Raw genomic sequence first — 18,002 nt, 5'->3', positions numbered from 1 at the left:
AGGGACACCCCCCACCCCCCCTCCCCTGCTAGTGCACAAATTTTTGTGCACTGGGCCTCTAGTATATTATAATAATCCATTTACCAGAACTTGATAAGAATAGTTTAGCTCAGTGGTTGCCAACCTTTCAGACTTCACGGACCACCGTGGTCTGTGGAACACCAGTTGGCGACCACTGGTTTAGCTGGTTCCCTTATTTAAAAGAAAACTGTCAGGGTTATCCTAAAATCTCTAGTGCCTAATACAGCAAATGTACTTCTAAGTACTCATTCTAAATAAAGAAATGCATAAATATGCATTTACAAGTTTGTTTACTTAAACATTATTTATAATAAAGAATTGAAAACAGTTTAGCAAACTTTTTTTTAAAGTAAATTAGTAACCATCCATCCAATAAACTCTATTCAGAAGACATGGACTAAGAAAGATGGTGATAATATTTTCCTGAAGTGTGAAAAGGTAGCTGTGAAACAATGCAGGGTACTGTATCACTTGAGGGGAACATCTAAAAGTATTTCTTCAAGCCCTGACCGGTTTGGCTCAGTGGATGGAGCGTCGGCCTACGGACCGAAGGGTCCCGGGTTTGATTCTGGTTAAGGGCATGTACCTTGGTTGCGGGCATATCCCCAGTGGGAGGTGTGCAGGAGGCAGCTGATTGATGTTTCTCTCTCGTCGATGTTTCTAATTCTCTCTCCCTCTCCCTTCCTCTCTGTAAAAAATCAATAAAATATATTAAAAAATAAGAAGTATTTCTTCAAGAATTTATGATGAAAATACCTTGGAGTGATTTGGTGTTTTGGTGACATTTTTACATTTTGAATTATCTTTGTTAAGCTTGTCAGATTCTGTAAGTTGAAGAAATTACTACATAAAGAAAAATTTCAGATAGTTTTACAAGTACAGCAGACAGCTGATTAGGTAGACAGTCACAACTATTATATCAACATAGATCCTAATGGCGACCACGGCTATTGAAATGCTCTTGTATATTATTTGATTTAATCTATTAAAAAAAATCTGTGAGATGTGCAAGGATTTCCCTAATAAAACACTCAGTTATTTCTAAGATGCTTTAAAATAATATCTCCAACCATAAAGTAGCTATAGAGACTTAAGGGTCATTCTTAATAAAAAATTTTCAAGAACTTATTTTTAAAAGTATCCTTTAGTAAGTAAATGTCCATCTTTCATAGATGCCCCCATTTAAAAAAAAAGGAACTTGTGCTTAATATCTAAAAATTACATTCCTAATTTTTAGATATTAAGCATAAGCAATACATAAAGGAGGCAGGTCTTAATTTTACAGAAACCATTGTGGAACCAAAGGCAGCAATGCTAGAACAGTGAAGAGAGTCTTACCCCAAAAAAACAGTTGCATGAAGTTCTTTTTTGGTCCTTGAAATTGTCTTCAATTCAGTAATTTCTGCATCAAACCAATGTCCTCTATTACTAGGAATTTCTGCATTGTAATTAACCATTACCACATCACCGATATTCAGTTCATTCCATTTCAAAATGGTTCTAGCGCGTGGTCGAAGATCCTTCAGATTTACTTTTACAATACCACTTTCCGGATATCTGAGAAGAGAGGAAGAGAAGAATCACAGAGCAGTGCTTATGATAACTGCCAAAGAAGACGAAAATTATATGCAACCTATAGAAAAACCTAATCATATTATTCTTAATGGTACTTAAAGTAAATGATATTTATTCATTATATTAACTACCAGAATAAATAATTCTTGCTAAAATCTTAGTGAGACATTCTTTGCTAACTTGGGGGTAGTTAAAACAACAACAACACACAAGTTCTTCTTTCTCCACCTTTTCTTAACCCAAGTTTAAGAATTACTTTAACAGTAGATGCTGACCTCCTCCTGAATTTGGAACCAGTTCCAGTTCTGCCATTTGTTTTGGATATAATAAGAACATGAATCCAGTTCATTTCCATGGCAGTCGGACATCCTGGCTGAGGGATCCCCAACAAGTGCAAGAATTTCATGCACTGGGCATCAAGTTCAAAATATAAGTGGGTTTGAATTTAGAAGCAGCTCTAGCACCGAGGTTTGGTTGCTCGGAATCAACAAGTACTATGCAGGCCTAGAACTCTCACAATATATCTAATTCATTTAGAATAAATTAATACTAAGCCTGGGTGGACTCTTTAGCTAATTAGCCAGTCATTTCACATTTTAGTTAATTGGGGAAAAAATCTCAGGGTTTGCAAGGGGCCCATTTTACCCTCAGTGCCATAATTGCCTCCACCACAAGCCTTCCAAATAACCATGCAACCTTTGCTCAGACAGTAAGTGATGAGGTGTCAGTTTTAACCCTAAAAAGAGAAGATGCTTGATACTGAACCAAAGATAAGCTTTGGAACACATGCATTGTATGCCTAAGTTACACCATGAAATTTATATACTCTCTCCATGACAAACCTAATACCTGTCAAATGTACCTGCTGCCCTCAATCTTCTCTCTTAAATAAAAACATTTTAAATGAATTTACTTCAACTTATATGGCAAGGTTTTGAAACCATTATCATCACTCAAAATGTTTTACTTTCAGCCTGTCTGAGTTTAAATTCCCACTTTAGCTTCTTGCTGCTCTATAGCCTTGGGACAGTTACTAAAACATCTCTGTGGCTCAATCTCATATGTAAAATGTACCTAATGATAATAACTGTACTCATATGGCTGTGAACTTGGTTCCTGCCTTAATATTTTTAAGGCCATATAAGGTAGAAAACTCCTTTTTTAGATCAGACTCTTTTTTCAGCTGTAACATGAAAATTATATTGGCATATTATCATGTATTACTGATGTTTAATACAGTAAAAAAGCATACTTTAATGGCAAAAAAAAACCCCTCCATTTATTTGTCTAAGTTTGCCAAAATTGGACACCAGGAACAGAAATATTTTGAACAAAGTAGAGAACTTGAACAAAGTTTTAAAATTGTATACAAAATGTTTATAGAAGATAAGGTAAAATAAATCATTTCATATTTTAAAGAATGTAAGCTACATTTTCCCTGGAACTCAATTACTATTTCAACAGAATTATATTGTACAGTATATGTATATATACGCTCTAGGTATATAGTAAGCCTGTGGATAATGTCATAAAAATGAAGTGTATTTTTATAATTCTAGTAAAAGAGATGTTATGTCAATTGCTATGTAAAAAATAAACATGGAAGGGGAATATAAACTACTCTTAAGACAACATCCAAGTGCTCAAATATTACTATTATTCTTTTCCTGGGTATCTTCATCTACACATATCTTACTTATATAAAGGGATGACTCAAAAGCTCTAGTCTATCCCAAAATTTCCTCTTCAGATTCATATATCCAACTACATTTCTAACACACATCTCAGAAGCACCTGAAATCAAAGTTATCCAAGATAGAATTCCCATATCCCATAATCTGCCAATACTCAGTCTTCTCTAGAGGAAATCTTTCATACTCCCAGAAACTTAGGAGTTATCCCCAGTTTCTCATAATGTTTCCATTTAGTTACGAGGTCCTCCTTGTGAAATACCTTCAACACTTCTTTAATGAAACTATACCCACTTAGTGAAGACCTGCATTTCTCTAAATCTCTTAAGGCTCAACATAGCTCCATTATTAGGATCACACCTTATAGTCCATACCACACTTTTGCCAAAGATTCTAAAACATAGATCCACTTAAAATATTTTATGAAGTTTGATAACAATATATGTTCATAGGCTATGGAAAAACAGGTATTCTCATACATTACTGCTGGGAATACAAAGTGGTACTGTCCCATTATAGAGGGGAATTTGGGCAAAGCCAGAAAAACTGTCTATATATTTACCTCTTAACCCAGGAATTCCACTTTTAGGAATCCATCCCAAATATAAACAGAAATCCTTATGAAAAGAAACATATACAAGGCTATTTATAGCTGTACTGTCTATAATGGAACTAGAAACACTCTAATGTCCACAACAGAAAAACCACTTAAAATAACAGATACAATTATATAATGGAGTATTATGCTCCTATAAAAAAGAATACCTGCTATGGAATGATATATATGGAGAGCTATATTAACTCAAAGAAAGCAAGATGCAAACAGTGTTTATATGTGCTACTTTCCCCCTAATAAATGTGAGGGGAAATACAAATAAATGTGAATATATATGTGAAAAAATATATATATATATAATTATAGGAGGAACCAGGAGGGACACAGTTTCTCCTAATGTATTTATTTTGTTTTAGAGATTTACTTATAGAACCATGTAATGTTTCACATAATTATAAAATAATCAACAAAATGTGAGAAATCCCTAAAAATCAAAAGCAAAATGAAACAAGCCCAGTGTCCATCAATAGTACATGAGTGGATAAAAAAGCTGTGGTAAATTTTCACAATGGAATACTACTCAGACATAAAAAAGAAGAAAATCTTACCCATTGTGACAGCATGGATGGGCCTGGAGAACATTATGCTAAATGAAATAAGCCAGTCAGAGAAAGACAAGTACCTTACAACTTCATTCTTGTGGAACCTAATGAACAATAAACTAACAAAATAGAAACAGACTTGTAGATAGAGAACAGACTGACAATGTCATAGGAGAGGTGGGTTGTGGAATGGGGTGAAAATGGTGAAGGGATTAAGATGTTTCTCTCTTGCAATGATGTTTCTCTTTCTCTTCCCCTTTCTCCTCTCTCTCTCAAGTCAATAAAAACATTTTCTAAATAAACTATTATGTCAGGTTCAACATGAAGGAGCTCTCATAACCTGGAGATGGGACAATTTGGGCACACACACACACAAAACTGAGTTAGATTAAAACAAATCCATTAGTTCATGAAACTTAGAAGTAAAAATCTCACTGGCCAATCTCTGGAGAGTGCTAGGAAACTTACTCATTCTGAACACTGAAAAAGTTAAAGAATCATTCATTTATCCTACTTTCCTATATGAACCAACTGGTTGAGGTAAGTTCTTTATGAAAGAATAACAGCTAATAAATGAAGGAAAGATAGAAGGTATCACCATTTTTGCAACACTTAAGGAAACAATGGATTTAGGTAAAGATTTATGACTGCTAAAGCCATTATGGATCAGGCTGACACCACCCAAAATCTTACCACAAAAGAGAAGAAAAGCAGGTATTATGTGCCTCCCAATGGCATACAATAAGTGAACACCATCTCTCAACTAACCTTATCAAATAAAATAATTTAAACCCATCAAACCTCTAGAATTAAGTATAAGCTTTCAGGAAACTAACATTAATAGAGGAACATGTTAAACACCATTACAAAAATAATATAATCAGCGAAGTCCAGGCAATGAGAAAACTGAATAAAAGGGGGGTAATCTATAGGTTGAGACTTAACCACTCAATTAAATGAAATGGGCAGATCTTATTTTGATCTTTAACAATACATACATACATATATACATACATATATATATGCTTAAGCAACCATTAAGACCGAATGACCATTCAACCAGTTGTTATGACATGCACTGACCACCAGGGGGCAGACGCTCAATTCAGGAGCTGCCCCCTGATAGTCAGTGCACTCCCACAGCATACCTCCTGTGGCCCCTCCCCCTGCCAACCGGCCCCCCAATAGGCCTTAATTGCTGGCCAGGCTGAGGGATTACCCATGCGCGAATTCGTGCACTAGGCCCCTAGTGTAAGTATATTTTTTAAAAATACAATTAAGTAAGTCTGAACGTTGACTGTTTATTTGATATTAAGGATTCATAAATTTCTTGTAAGATTTCTTTTAATGTGTTAGGGTCCCCAAGTCCATCCTCAGGCTCACTGATTTGCTAGGGCAGTGGTCGGCAAACTGCGGCCCCTTGAGTGTGGCTCTTCCACAAAATACCACGTGCAGGTGCGCACATACAGTCCGATTGAAACTTCGTGGCCACACTCAAGGGGCCCAAGAGCCGCATGTGGCTTGCGAGCTGCAGTGTGCCAACCACTTTGCTAAGGGAACTCACAGGATTCATTCTCACAAGATAGCAGATTGTCTGTTCCCAGGTCTATGATTTACTACAGAGACAGGATAAAAAGCAAAATCAGCAAAGGAAAAAGGCACATGGGGTGTTGTACAGAGGAAACCAGGCACAAACTCAAAGACTTCTCTCCCAGTGGAGTCACACTAACGTGCTTAATTTGTCCAGCAACAAGTGATAACCCACATGAAATACTATCTACCAGGGATGTACAGTAAAAAATTCCCACCCTAGCTGGTTTGGCTAAGTGGATAGAGGTTGGCCTGCGGGTTGAAGGGTCCCTCCCAGGTTCAATTCTGGTCAAGGGCACATGCTTGGGTTGCGGGCTCGGTCCCTAGTAGGGGGGTGTAGGAGGCAGCCAATCAATGATTCTCTATCATTGATGTTTCTCTCTCTCTCTCTCTCTCCATCCCCCCCCCCCCAAAATCAATTTAAAAATATTAAAAAAACAAAACAAAAAGAATTCCCAATATTTTTAAGGGGCTAGTCATGTAGGCCCAGCACATACCAAAATTCCAGACTCCCAGAAGCAGATGTTTGGCATAAACCATATTGTTCACACAAACAGTAAAGTTCCCAAACACCAAAGGTCAACCGCACACAGGCCTTTTAAAAAAATAGGAGTCTCAAGTCTAATATGTTAGCTCTTTTCTACATACTTTAAAAAGAATGCTTTTAGCTATTTTGTCAGTTGAATGCTCTAAGATAGGGGTGGGCAAACTTTTTGACTCGAGGGCCACAATGGGTTCTTAAACTGGACCGGAGGGCCGGAACAAAAGCCTGGATGGAGTGTTTGTGTGAACTAATATAAATTCAAAGTAAACATCATTACATAAAAGGGTACGGTCTTTTTTTTTTTTTTTTTTTTTTAGTTTTATTCATTTCAAACAGGCCGGATCCGGCCCGCGGGCCGTAGTTTGCCCGCGGCTGCTCTAAGATGTCAAAATAAAAATGAACCTACGAAAATTAGCAAGAACAGGACTCGGTAGCAAAAGTCCTTATCATGATGGTCTGTCAGTTTGAAAGGAAAGAAAGAGGTTGGGCTTTGAAAAGCATGAATGCCTGACAAATGCTTGGCCGGCCCAATGGTTAACTTTGGTCCAGAGACTGACCAAACAATTCCACATTGGGTAGAAACTGCCACGCCCTAGAACTGCTGCCATGCTTAGTCACTGGCTAGAGGATGTCCGGAAGAGTGTGGCCTTGATCACTGTGGCTAAAAGTTATAAACTGACTGCATTCATTCCTTGTAGCTGGTCAGCAAGTTCTTTCTATGGAGTTTTGAGCAGTGCGCCCACTATAGGTACTAAAGCCATAGATAAGGCCATGTCTGGTTGAAATGATGTAAGGTTCGAGACAGTGATGGCGAACCTTTTGAGCTCGGAGTGTCAGCATTTTGAAAAACCCTAACTTAACTCTGGTGCCGTGTCACATATACAAAAATTTTGATATTGCAACCATAGTAAAACAAAGATTTCGCCGAAACCGGTTTGGCTCAGTGGATAGAGCGTCGGCCCGCGGACTGAAAGGTCTCAGGTTCGATTCCGGTCAAGGGCATGTGCCTGGGTTGCGGGCACATCCCCAGTGGGAGATGTGCAGGAGGCAGCTGATCGATGTTTCTCTCTCATCCATGTTTCTAACTCTCTATCTCTCTCCCTTCCTCTCTGTAAAAAATCAATAAAATATATTTAAAAAAAAAACAAAAAAACCAAAGATTTCTATTTTTGATATTTATTTTATATATTTAAATGCCATTTAACAAAGAAAAGTCAACCAAAAAAATGAGTTTGCGTGTCACCTCTGACACACGTGTCATAGGTTCGCCATCACTGGTTTAGGACTTGCTTCAAAGTAATCCAGTGGTGCTTGGAAATGCTAGTATATAGATGGCCAGGAGTTCACAATGGTTGAAGCTGAGTGATGGGTTCATTATACTGTTCTCTCAACCTCTACATAAGTTTAAAGAATTCTACAATAAAAACAAAATGCTTTGAGGCTCAAGTTAAAATCCAAACAAAAGGCACTTTCTACTTTTTGCAGTTTTCCCCTATATGTATATAACATTTAAAGAGTTAACACTCAAGGCTTAGAATAAGACAGGCAGCCTTCTGTCCCAGCCCATACACTCGATTCCTGTTCTCCAGATGCAACCATTTTTAATTCTTAAGCTCTTTTATTTACCTCTATATTTTTAAGTAACACACTTATACTTTTTAACTTTCAACTGTTATTCTACCCATCCCTCATGTACAGTTCACTTGCCTCCATCTTCTTTTCTCATAGTTACTAACACAAGACCCTGCTCCAAGTGTTCATATATGTTAACAATTCTTAGGATAGAGGTAGGTGCTATTCTATCCCTATTTTACACATGAGGTACAGAAGTGAAATAAGTTGTTTAGGAAGAAGAGAGATGATTCAAAATTCTGATCATTTGGCTCTAGACACATACTCCTACACTGACAAACTTTTTCTTGCTCTTAACATTATACAAACTAAGTTGGTTTGTATAATATTGATAAAAATCATTATTTTTAATAAAAGTTTTTACATGTTGACTAAATATTACTCACAACTAAATAATGAAATGTGCTTTACATGTCCTTTCTTCCACTGATTTGTTTTCTGTTGATGCTTAACTGTTCTTTTTAGTTGCAACTTGCCGTTTTCTTGTGTACCCATCATTAATTTTTTTCCATTCTGCCAGTTTTAAAACTCCTCTACATTCAGACATTTCTGATACTCTACTAATCTTTTGGGCTTCAAAACATTTTAAAGACCTCTGTCCTATCATAATCTGGAAGCTTGCTGTAGGACTAGACCACAGATGTCATGGTAGGACCTCCTTTCAACATTTCCTGTATTGAATCCTACTTCCTGAATACATCTTCCTTTTGTTTTTTCCCCTCAACTTGAGTGGGGTGAAGAGTGGTTAAAATGCTCTTTCATATAAATTAACCAATCCTCTTGTTCTCAGCTTTATTTTGTATGCCTACCTCCAAAGTACCTGGTGAGTCCAAGGCCTGAGCCTCCCAAAGATTCTCCAATGCCAATTTACTTGCTTGTTGTTGGCTTCACATCCTTAGGTTTCAGCTTTCTCTTGACCTGCTAAGTTAGGTATCATTTATCCATTAGCTTACCTTCCAAAATGTTGCTGTTTTCTCTTCTGTGTCTTTTATTTCTATCCTATTTATTGTCCTTGGGGATTTACCCATCTATTCTTTTACTATCTTCTAGGACAGTTTAAGGAGTGGAGACAAACATGCATCTTAATCTGTCAAGTTTACTAATAACTGGAAGTTCTTATTCATCTTGAGTTTCATTTACTACTCACCGTATACCTCCTACTCTCCAGTCATACTAATCACCCTTAGGTAACCCCATTATTTCCTACTTCTCTATCTTTGGTATCATATTCTTCAGGAATACAGAAGTTATCTCTTCTACCTGTATTCTGAGCTCTGGGTACTCTAAATGCTGGGTGTACATATTTCTATCACAGTATACTGTAAAACAGCAAGTTTTCATTAAGGAGGTGTGCTCAAACTTTAGCATTTGCAGTATACCAAGGCCTACAAATATTTGAAAACACACAACTCATAAACAGAAAAGTCTGCTTTTATATAACTAAAGCTCTTAATCGAATATAATAAACTAGTGATGGCAAACCTATGATACGCATGTCAGAGGTGACACGCGAACTCATTTTTTTGGTTGATTTTTCTTTATTAAGTGGCATTTAAATATATAAAATATCAAAAATAAAAGTCTTTGTTTTACTATGGTTGCAAATATCAAAAAATTTCTATATGTGACACGGCACCAGAGTTAAGTTAGGGTTTTTCAAAATGCGGACACGCCGAGCTCAAAAGGTTCGCCATCACTGTAATAAACTATGACTACCGTATTTCAAAAAGATCTCCTTGATTATGCTGTGTCTCCTATTCTTCCTTTGAGAAGTCTTGATCTAGACCAGTGGTCGGCAAACTGCGGCTCGCGAACCACATGCGGCTCTTTGACCCCTTGAGTGTGGCTCTTCCTAAGCCTTAGGAGTACCCTAATTAAGTTAATAACAATGTACTTACCTATATAGTTTAAGTTTAAAAAATTCGGCTCTCAAAAGAAATTTCAATCGTTGTACTGTTGATATTTGGCTCTGTTGACTAATGAGTTTGCCGACCACTAATCTAGACAGTTCCACATCTATGGGAACACAGAATTCTATGCAGAGCTAGTAACAAAAAGACTTTTTAAATATTATGTTGTGGTACTCTTAAAAATGAAAAACCTGTAATCAGCTCAACTGCTTTTTATAGTTGTAAGCAAGTCTTTTTTCTTTTTTAAGTAGTATAGGCAGTTCCCAACACAGCATTACCATCACCCCCACAAGTTCTAACGTGTGGTTGAAGATAACCAGTACAAATTAGTTCATGCAACTGATTTCTTCCAGCATTTGCACTGAGAATAACTGTACAAGAGACTGTATGAAATATTCTGGGAAATGTTGAAAGCTTGAACAACTTCTAAAACAGGGCTCAAGATATCCCAAAGGCCTGAAACACAGAGAGGTAGGAATGTATCAAGGCCAACTTTACCTACACTGAGCTGAGGGCGAACCCTGTACCTATAGAAGTAGGGTTCTTCATTCTCTCGTACATGACCTCGTGTTCTCAGAATCTGAAGTCAAGGCATTATTCTAATATAGTTATAAAATAAATTGATAAACAAAATAATCATTGAGTGAAGTCTGGGGATGATGTTTTAGGGCAACTGATTACACACAATTTAAAAAATAGGTTTATTATAAAATGGTAAAACTACATTTCCTTAGGTGACTTTAAAGCAACAAATACTTTTAGAAAACTCAAAGTGTACTAAGCAAAGTAGTAGAACGGAAATTTCCTCCTAAAACATGGTTTCCTGATGTTAATATGCTATAATAAGGACACCATTCATCTGGAGGCATGTTCTAGTTTAGCAAATCTTTAATGTCATACCACATGCAAAAGAAAGCATTTCTTATTCTAATAGATAGCATTACTAAGTTTCATGCCTTAAATGTAAAACTTACTCACAGACAATTAAGAGTAACTTACTTAAAACTGCTTACAGTAGCACTTTATATATTACATAAAAATAAATCTTATTTGTAGAACACTAACAATGTTGGATGACTATATTAAGTATAATGGAAACAACATACTTAGGTTAAAAGATACCCATGCCAAAGATAAATCCATATTATTTAAAAATACTTACCAATATCCTGGCTTTATTAATAAATAAGTGAAAATCAAAGAAAGAAATAAACAAACAAAAACTATTATTACTGGGTACTTTTCAAGGTTATTAGGAAATAACAAACCTAAGTCACATATTTACAGATGAGAAAATTAAAGCTGAAAGAACTCAACCTAAACAAAAAAATTACCAATAAACCAAAGACCTAGAACTCAAACCAAATTCAAATGCCTGAACTATATAGAGCCTGTAAGAGAACCACTGCTCTGTGTATTTAACAGGCCCCTGAGGTACCTGTTTGAAAAGCAGGTTCCAGGAACCTACCTCAGACCCAACCAATGCAGGGAGTAGGGATGTCTGGTGTCCCTCAGCAATCTGCATTTTATATACCTTACCTGGGTGAATCTGCAGTGTTGATGGCCATCTTTTTGAGAAAGACCAATGTAAAGGGATAATGTATATATTTGAAAAGGTAAAAATCAACTTGTATCTGTAAAGTCATTTTTCTAAGCACTATGTGATCTTTATAACACAACAGAAGAGCAATGGTTAAGGTCACAGACCTGTCTAACTTCTTCCGTCCTCCTTTTGATTATCATCCTTTCAGAATTCTGCAAGTCACAGAAAGTTAGAGGAATATTCTCAGTTTTGGGTAAATATGTTAGTAGCAACCAAGAAGCAATGGGGCAGACTGGTCATTGCAGCAGGGTTCTGGAACTAAAGCTCTCCTTCTAGGTCCTCATACTGGAGATCAAGACACTTTGGCTTGGTCTTGATTTTTCCCCCACCAAAACCTAGAAATTATTTTGACATTGCTCAGAATTTTGGGGGGCTCTTGTTCTGATGTTTAAAGATGTCAGCTCTGCTTAGCTACAGACAATAATTATTCATACTTAAGATATAAGTAAAACTTTCACAAGCATTTTTCTTCTTTAAATACATACTTCCTTATCAGACTATTAGATGTTTTCTAGTTTACTCCTCTTCACAGAAATGAGCTAAAATTTATACATCAAGATCTCTAAATTCAATAAAGCAATTAAGGCAAATCACTAACAAGAGTAGTTTTCTCAAATTCACCTTTTTTAACTGGACTGGACTGTAAGACCAAATAAAGCTACATCTTGAATCCTTAAAAGCAAGAAAGTATCAGAGAAGATTTTGAGATCTTGTTCAACAATATGTCAAATTCAGAAAGCTTATCCTAGAATGACTGCTATATTTAAGAGCCTAATTTAACAGGAAAACCAGGACTAAGCTCAGAACAAATATGCATCTATTATGAAGTATCCCCCCCGGCCCCAACTGAGAATATACCAACATTCCATAATACATAAATTCCCCATAAACACATTATGGACATAGCTTTCTATGCAAAGTTAGTATAGATAAAGACATTGAGAAATGGTCCCTCATTTAAAGTCACACACATCATTTAGCTTGAATGAAATATAATTTCTTTTAGAAATAGACTTAATTCTAATATTTTTCTCTAAATGGAAACAAAATGGAAAAATCAACAAGACAACTAGACATGTACGAAAATAAGGATGAACACTCACAGTTGCCAGGTGTTACATATCATCTTCAGCCTTTAATAAAACATATTTACTATATTTAAACTGTCACTATCAATCCCTTTCCCCCATATTGCTCTTTAGTAGAAAATGCTTGATAAAAATGGGCCGAACATTCATTCCAATCAAGACAAATTTCTTTCATTACAAAAAAATAACATAAAATAAAGTAAAAAATAAAAAAAGCCAAATAAATACTAAGGTACTGTGATTTGAGCTAGTATTATACCAAACTCAGGCCTACACCTTGGAATGTCTTACTCCATAGTTAAGAGCCCCTGAAACTAAAAATTTGATAACCCTTGGTTCATGCAATGTTTAAAGCTTCTTACTCTATTTCTACACTGTGCCATCTGTACAATACTTTATGCCAAACAATAATTTCTTTATTGACCAGAATCAGGTCCCAGATAGTTGTTTTCCTAGTTATTTCTTTTATACCTCAAGAAATAAAATTCAAAGCAAATCAAGAACTCTACTTGTTGACAGCAGATACACAGATAGCTAAAGGCCCCACCCCTGTAGTTTCTTGCCTCTTTGCTATGGCATTCAGGAATCCAGGGACTGAGTACTAAGAACACAAATTATTCCAGCCTCAATTTACCAATATTGTCAGTCTTGGCCAATCTCAGATCTTAATATTATTCTGGTTGTTGGTTCTATTACCACCTACTATGGTAGAGAGCAGGATGATAGCTCATTTGAAATAAGCTATGTTTTCAAGTTAGCCACAACCATGTCAGAAGTATTAGGAAAGTAAAGATTAAAGGGATCCCTTTTAACACCTTCTCACCCATCCTGAAAATCTGTGTTAACACCTAAGTCTTTTAAGACATTTTTGTGGTAGGAAAAATCACAACCACGTTAGGATCTTGAACACTTACACTCAATAAGGATTTGGTAGCATAATATAGGCACACATGTTAAGTATCACTTGAATGAGAATGTAAGTTCATTTAGTGTGTTGAATAAATACTAAATCCTTCAGAACAGTAACTTTTATAGTAGGATTTTGAAAATAACAAGAATAATTTAGTGTTAGAAAAGTTAAGTTCTTAATACTATCTTCATATAAACATTTTATTGGGGAGTTACTGCTGGGTATGAGGTTTGGAGAGGTGGAGGCGATAAAAATGTTCCAAAATTAGTTTGTGGCAATGCACAATCCTGTGAATACACTTAAAACCAACAAATTGCATTCTTTAAACGGATAAATTGTATGTGAACTATCTCAATAGCAAGCTGTTTAAAAAAAAAAAAAAAAATCAAGTCCTAGCTGGTTTGGCTCAGTAGACAGAGCGTTGGCCTGCAGATTGAAGGGTCCTGGGTTCGATTCTGGTCAAGGGCATATGTCCGGGTCGCAGGCTCGATCCCCAGTGGGGGCATGCAGGAGACAGCCGATCGATGATTCTCTCTCATCATTGGTGTTTCTATCTCTCTCTCCCTCTCCTTTCCTCTCTGAAATCAATAAAAATATATTTTTAAAAAAATATATTTCAACCTCATTCTAATAGCTATTACATTATGTTTTATATATATCTAAAATATTAAAATATATATAAAAAAGCCTTATAGAGGAATAAACATACTAAATTAAGCCAGGTATTAGGCTACCAAAAACAACAAACCACTTAGGAGCCAGAGATAACTGAGCATTAAGGAGCCCTTATTATAAATATTAAACAAACAAACAAACAGTAATAGACTGAATAGACCCCTCAATGATTTCTTCAAAAAGACTATTATTTGAAAACAATCTTGAAATGGAAGGCTTTGCTTCTATAAACAAAACATTAATGAAGTCCTCAATAGCATGAGCACTTACTCATCATACTCGATACGATAAATAACATCTTCATCAGCAGCAATAGAGTCTGAATTAGACGTAGAGGGTACATTGTCCAATTTATTTGTGCTTTCTTTGGAATTATGATTTACATTTCCATTAGTCCTTTTACAAGAACTGCCATTCTTCAGGGGAGTTTTGCCACGAGAATGTTCATCAGAAGCTCTAGTAATACTATGTATACGTGCTTCAAACCAGGAACCCAAGTTGACATCTCTGACATCCACCAATTCATTTACCTAAAAAAGTTTAAAATTAATTAATGAAGTGTAATTTCATCTACTGCTTTAAAAACCTTAGTATAACTTAGGTTATTTTCATAGTTATCACAGTTATGAATATTTGTAGCTACTCATGCTTAAAGTAATTTCAAAGATTAGATCAAAACTATTCTTTTTATATACTCTAAAAATCCATTATTTACTAGTATAAAAATTAACTTTCCTTTTTAAAAAATTTTATTGTTGAAAGTATTACATATGTCCCCTTTTTCCTCCATTGACCCCTTATAGCCTGTCCACACCCCTGCCACAGCCTTCACTCCCCCTTTTATCTATATCCATGGGTTATGCCTATATACATACAAGTTCTTTGGTTGATCTCTTCCCACCTACTCACCCACCCCTGACTTCCCTCTGAGATTCTAGTCTGTTCCATGCTTCTATGACTCTGGATCTATTTTGTTCAACAGTTTATTTTGTTCAAATCCGTTATTTGAAACGGATGAAAATTAACTTTCCTCCAAATTTCCTTCAATGAAATGTGTGCTGAAATGGGTGTTTTCTTTGACTTCTCTGATGTCTACACTTGACTTTTAAAAATATGAAAGTACTCAAGGGTATTCTGGAAAGTCATTCAATAAGAATGTCACTAATGAGCCCCAGCTGGGTGGCTCAGTTAGATGGAGCAACCTGTACACCAAAATGGTTGAGGGTTCAATCCCCAGTTGGGATGCAACCGATTGATGTGTCTGTCTGTCTGTCTGTCTGTCTGTCTCTCCCCCTCCACCTCCCCCTCCCCCTCCCTCTCCTTCCCCCTCTAAATCAATAAGTATATCCCTGGGTGAGGATTAAAAAAAATTTTTTTTTAAAAAAACGAATGTTACTAACAAAAAGCCAAGAGTTTAAAGTGTTATGATTGTGTTATTAATTTGTTCCATTAATTTCTTCAGAATCCTAAAGATAACTTACACAGTCAGTCCAACCAGAAAACAGTAAAGTATTAAACTGAAAATAAAACTCAAAAATGAAGAAATTGTGCACATATACAAAGGGAAGAATTTAGCGAACCCATTTATACAAAATAGGTAAGTTCTACCAGTTAGTAACTCACTAGCAAATGCATTATTACCTCAAAAACCAGAGATAAAATGAACAGAGCTATATGATGCAAGACAGATATAGTCAAGTCTAGTGGATGATCCAGAATTAACTGTGCAATGTAATAAAAGGAAAAACAGTATACCAGAAGTTGTTACAATATGAAGCTGGTTATAAAAACAAACAAACAAACAAACTCTCCTAAAAAATCTGAGGAAATTGGTCTAAAGGTCAAGGCCCTTTCAGCAGAAAAAAACCAAAAGACATCCCTTTAACCTGACCACTTACGGTATCCAAAAGAATTCTGACATTTGGGGCAGGAGTAAGAGGGTAGTATATGCTAAAAGTTAAATACCCACATGCCAGATATTATGCAAGGCTCCTTTATTTAGGCTTGTCCAATTCTAACAACTAAGACTTCCGATTTTACAAGATAAGGAAACAAAGTTAACTTGCTCCACTGAAAGCTAATGAAATATAAAGCTATGATTTGAAGACATCTTGACCTTGAAGCTTATGTTTTTGCCATGAAATGACAAGATGGGTAAACAACTTTAAAGGTTAATTGATGAACTAAGAAATAAGATATTAAAAATATAAAAAGGTTTCAAACCACCCAGCTAATATAGAAGGTAGAGAGAATACAGACAAAACAAAAAATTAACTATCACTACCAGAAGAAGTACCACATTTGACCAAACACACTGTATGTAGTAACATGGCAGCAATGAAACATCTTGAAAAACATAAGGTTCAATGTATCATAAGAATGAAGCGTTTAGGAGAAAAGGAAAAGATCTAAGGGCCAACCAGGCTAGATATAACAAAGATCAGAGATGGAGCATGGTATACACTGCATAAATTAACTCATGCATTAAATGGACACAGGGTCTTTTTCTTCCATAATAGCCACTGACAAGTGTAAAGAATTTAATTTCTTTCTTTCTTTTTTTTCTTTTTTTAATCTTTACCTGAGGATATTTTTCCATTGATTTGTTAGAGAGTGGAAGGGAGGGGGAGAAACAGAGAAACACACATCAATTGGTTCCTCCCGCACACAGGGGATCTCAAGGTACGAGCCCTTGACCGGAATCAAAACCAAGATCCTTCAGTCCAAGGGCCAAGGCTCTATCCACTGAGCCAAACTGGCTTGGTAGAATTTAATTTCTTACAGGCAAAACAAAAAATAGATAAAACAAAAAATAATGTTAACGTCTATAATACTTGAGAGAATAAACTGAAGCTACTACTCTTTCAGAGCAAATCAAAATGTAAGGGTTTCATATCACACTACACAATTATTATTCTAGAAGAGAATGGAGCATATAGTTGATACAAAAACAGTCACAGCAAAAATACACTTAGCAATATAAACCTTACTATGGAAGAGTATGAGGTACAAATGGAATACTTAATTTGCATATGAAAAATAAGAAACTAGCATGCAGATCTAGTGTCTGGATAACGTAGTATTTGGAAATACAATTAGAGTTAACAGAAATCTATGTCAATCTAAAAATACTGTCATTGCTTAAACATCACACTTAAAAGTAAGGCATTCTTTGAGTAACCCTAGATTTATAACTAGAAACAAGAACTACAAATTCTCCTATAAAGTATAATTACCCACTCATGATATGCATATAAACTGTATGGAAAAAATGCTTTTAAATTCAGAAGTTTCTGAACATTACATAGACATTCTTAGGCAAAATTTGAATGGGTCAAAATGCCTATAAGAAAAAGGTTAAAACTCTTTTGTAAAATCTGTGTTTTGAAGACGGTTCAGAAGAGAATACTTGTTTCCTTGGCAGTATCCTCTGTTTTCATGTTAATCATAACTTCCTTAGTAATCCAGTTGAAATCAAGAACTGAAAAAGTCCAAAGCCACTGCATGTACACCACCAAGAAGTCAACCCTAATGTAAACTATGGACTGAGGGTGATGGTATATCAACGTAGGTACATCAATTCTAGCAAATGTACCACTCAGGTA

At 35.8% G+C, this 18,002-nt stretch overlaps 1 protein-coding gene across 7 annotated transcripts in view; it reads right to left on the bottom strand.

Annotated features, from left to right (window-relative positions):
- UHRF2 (ubiquitin like with PHD and ring finger domains 2) overlaps window positions 1–18,002 on the bottom strand; it is a 65,359-nt gene that overhangs the window by 34,259 nt on the left and 13,098 nt on the right. For 6 of the 7 annotated variants that reach the window (XR_004971305.1, XR_004971306.1, XR_004971307.1 and 3 more), the window contains exons 3-5: window positions 14,668–14,927; window positions 12,828–12,857; window positions 1,360–1,578 (exon numbers count right to left, since the gene is read on the bottom strand). Coding sequence is in view for 4 of the 7 variants with exons in the window: in XM_036331115.1 (XP_036187008.1) it covers window positions 1,360–1,578; window positions 12,828–12,857; window positions 14,668–14,927 (509 nt within the window). In the remaining 3 variants the exon portion in view is untranslated. The remainder of the gene's footprint in view (window positions 1–1,359; window positions 1,579–12,827; window positions 12,858–14,667; window positions 14,928–18,002) is intronic. The other variant, XM_036331113.1, reaches the window with a different exon arrangement.

This window comes from Myotis myotis, unplaced genomic scaffold, assembly GCF_014108235.1.
Source record: "Myotis myotis isolate mMyoMyo1 unplaced genomic scaffold, mMyoMyo1.p scaffold_m19_p_12, whole genome shotgun sequence".
NCBI classification, from domain to species: domain Eukaryota; kingdom Metazoa; phylum Chordata; class Mammalia; order Chiroptera; family Vespertilionidae; genus Myotis; species Myotis myotis.
Note: the sequence above shows the minus strand (reverse complement) of the source record. Positions and strands in the feature narration are given on the sequence as shown.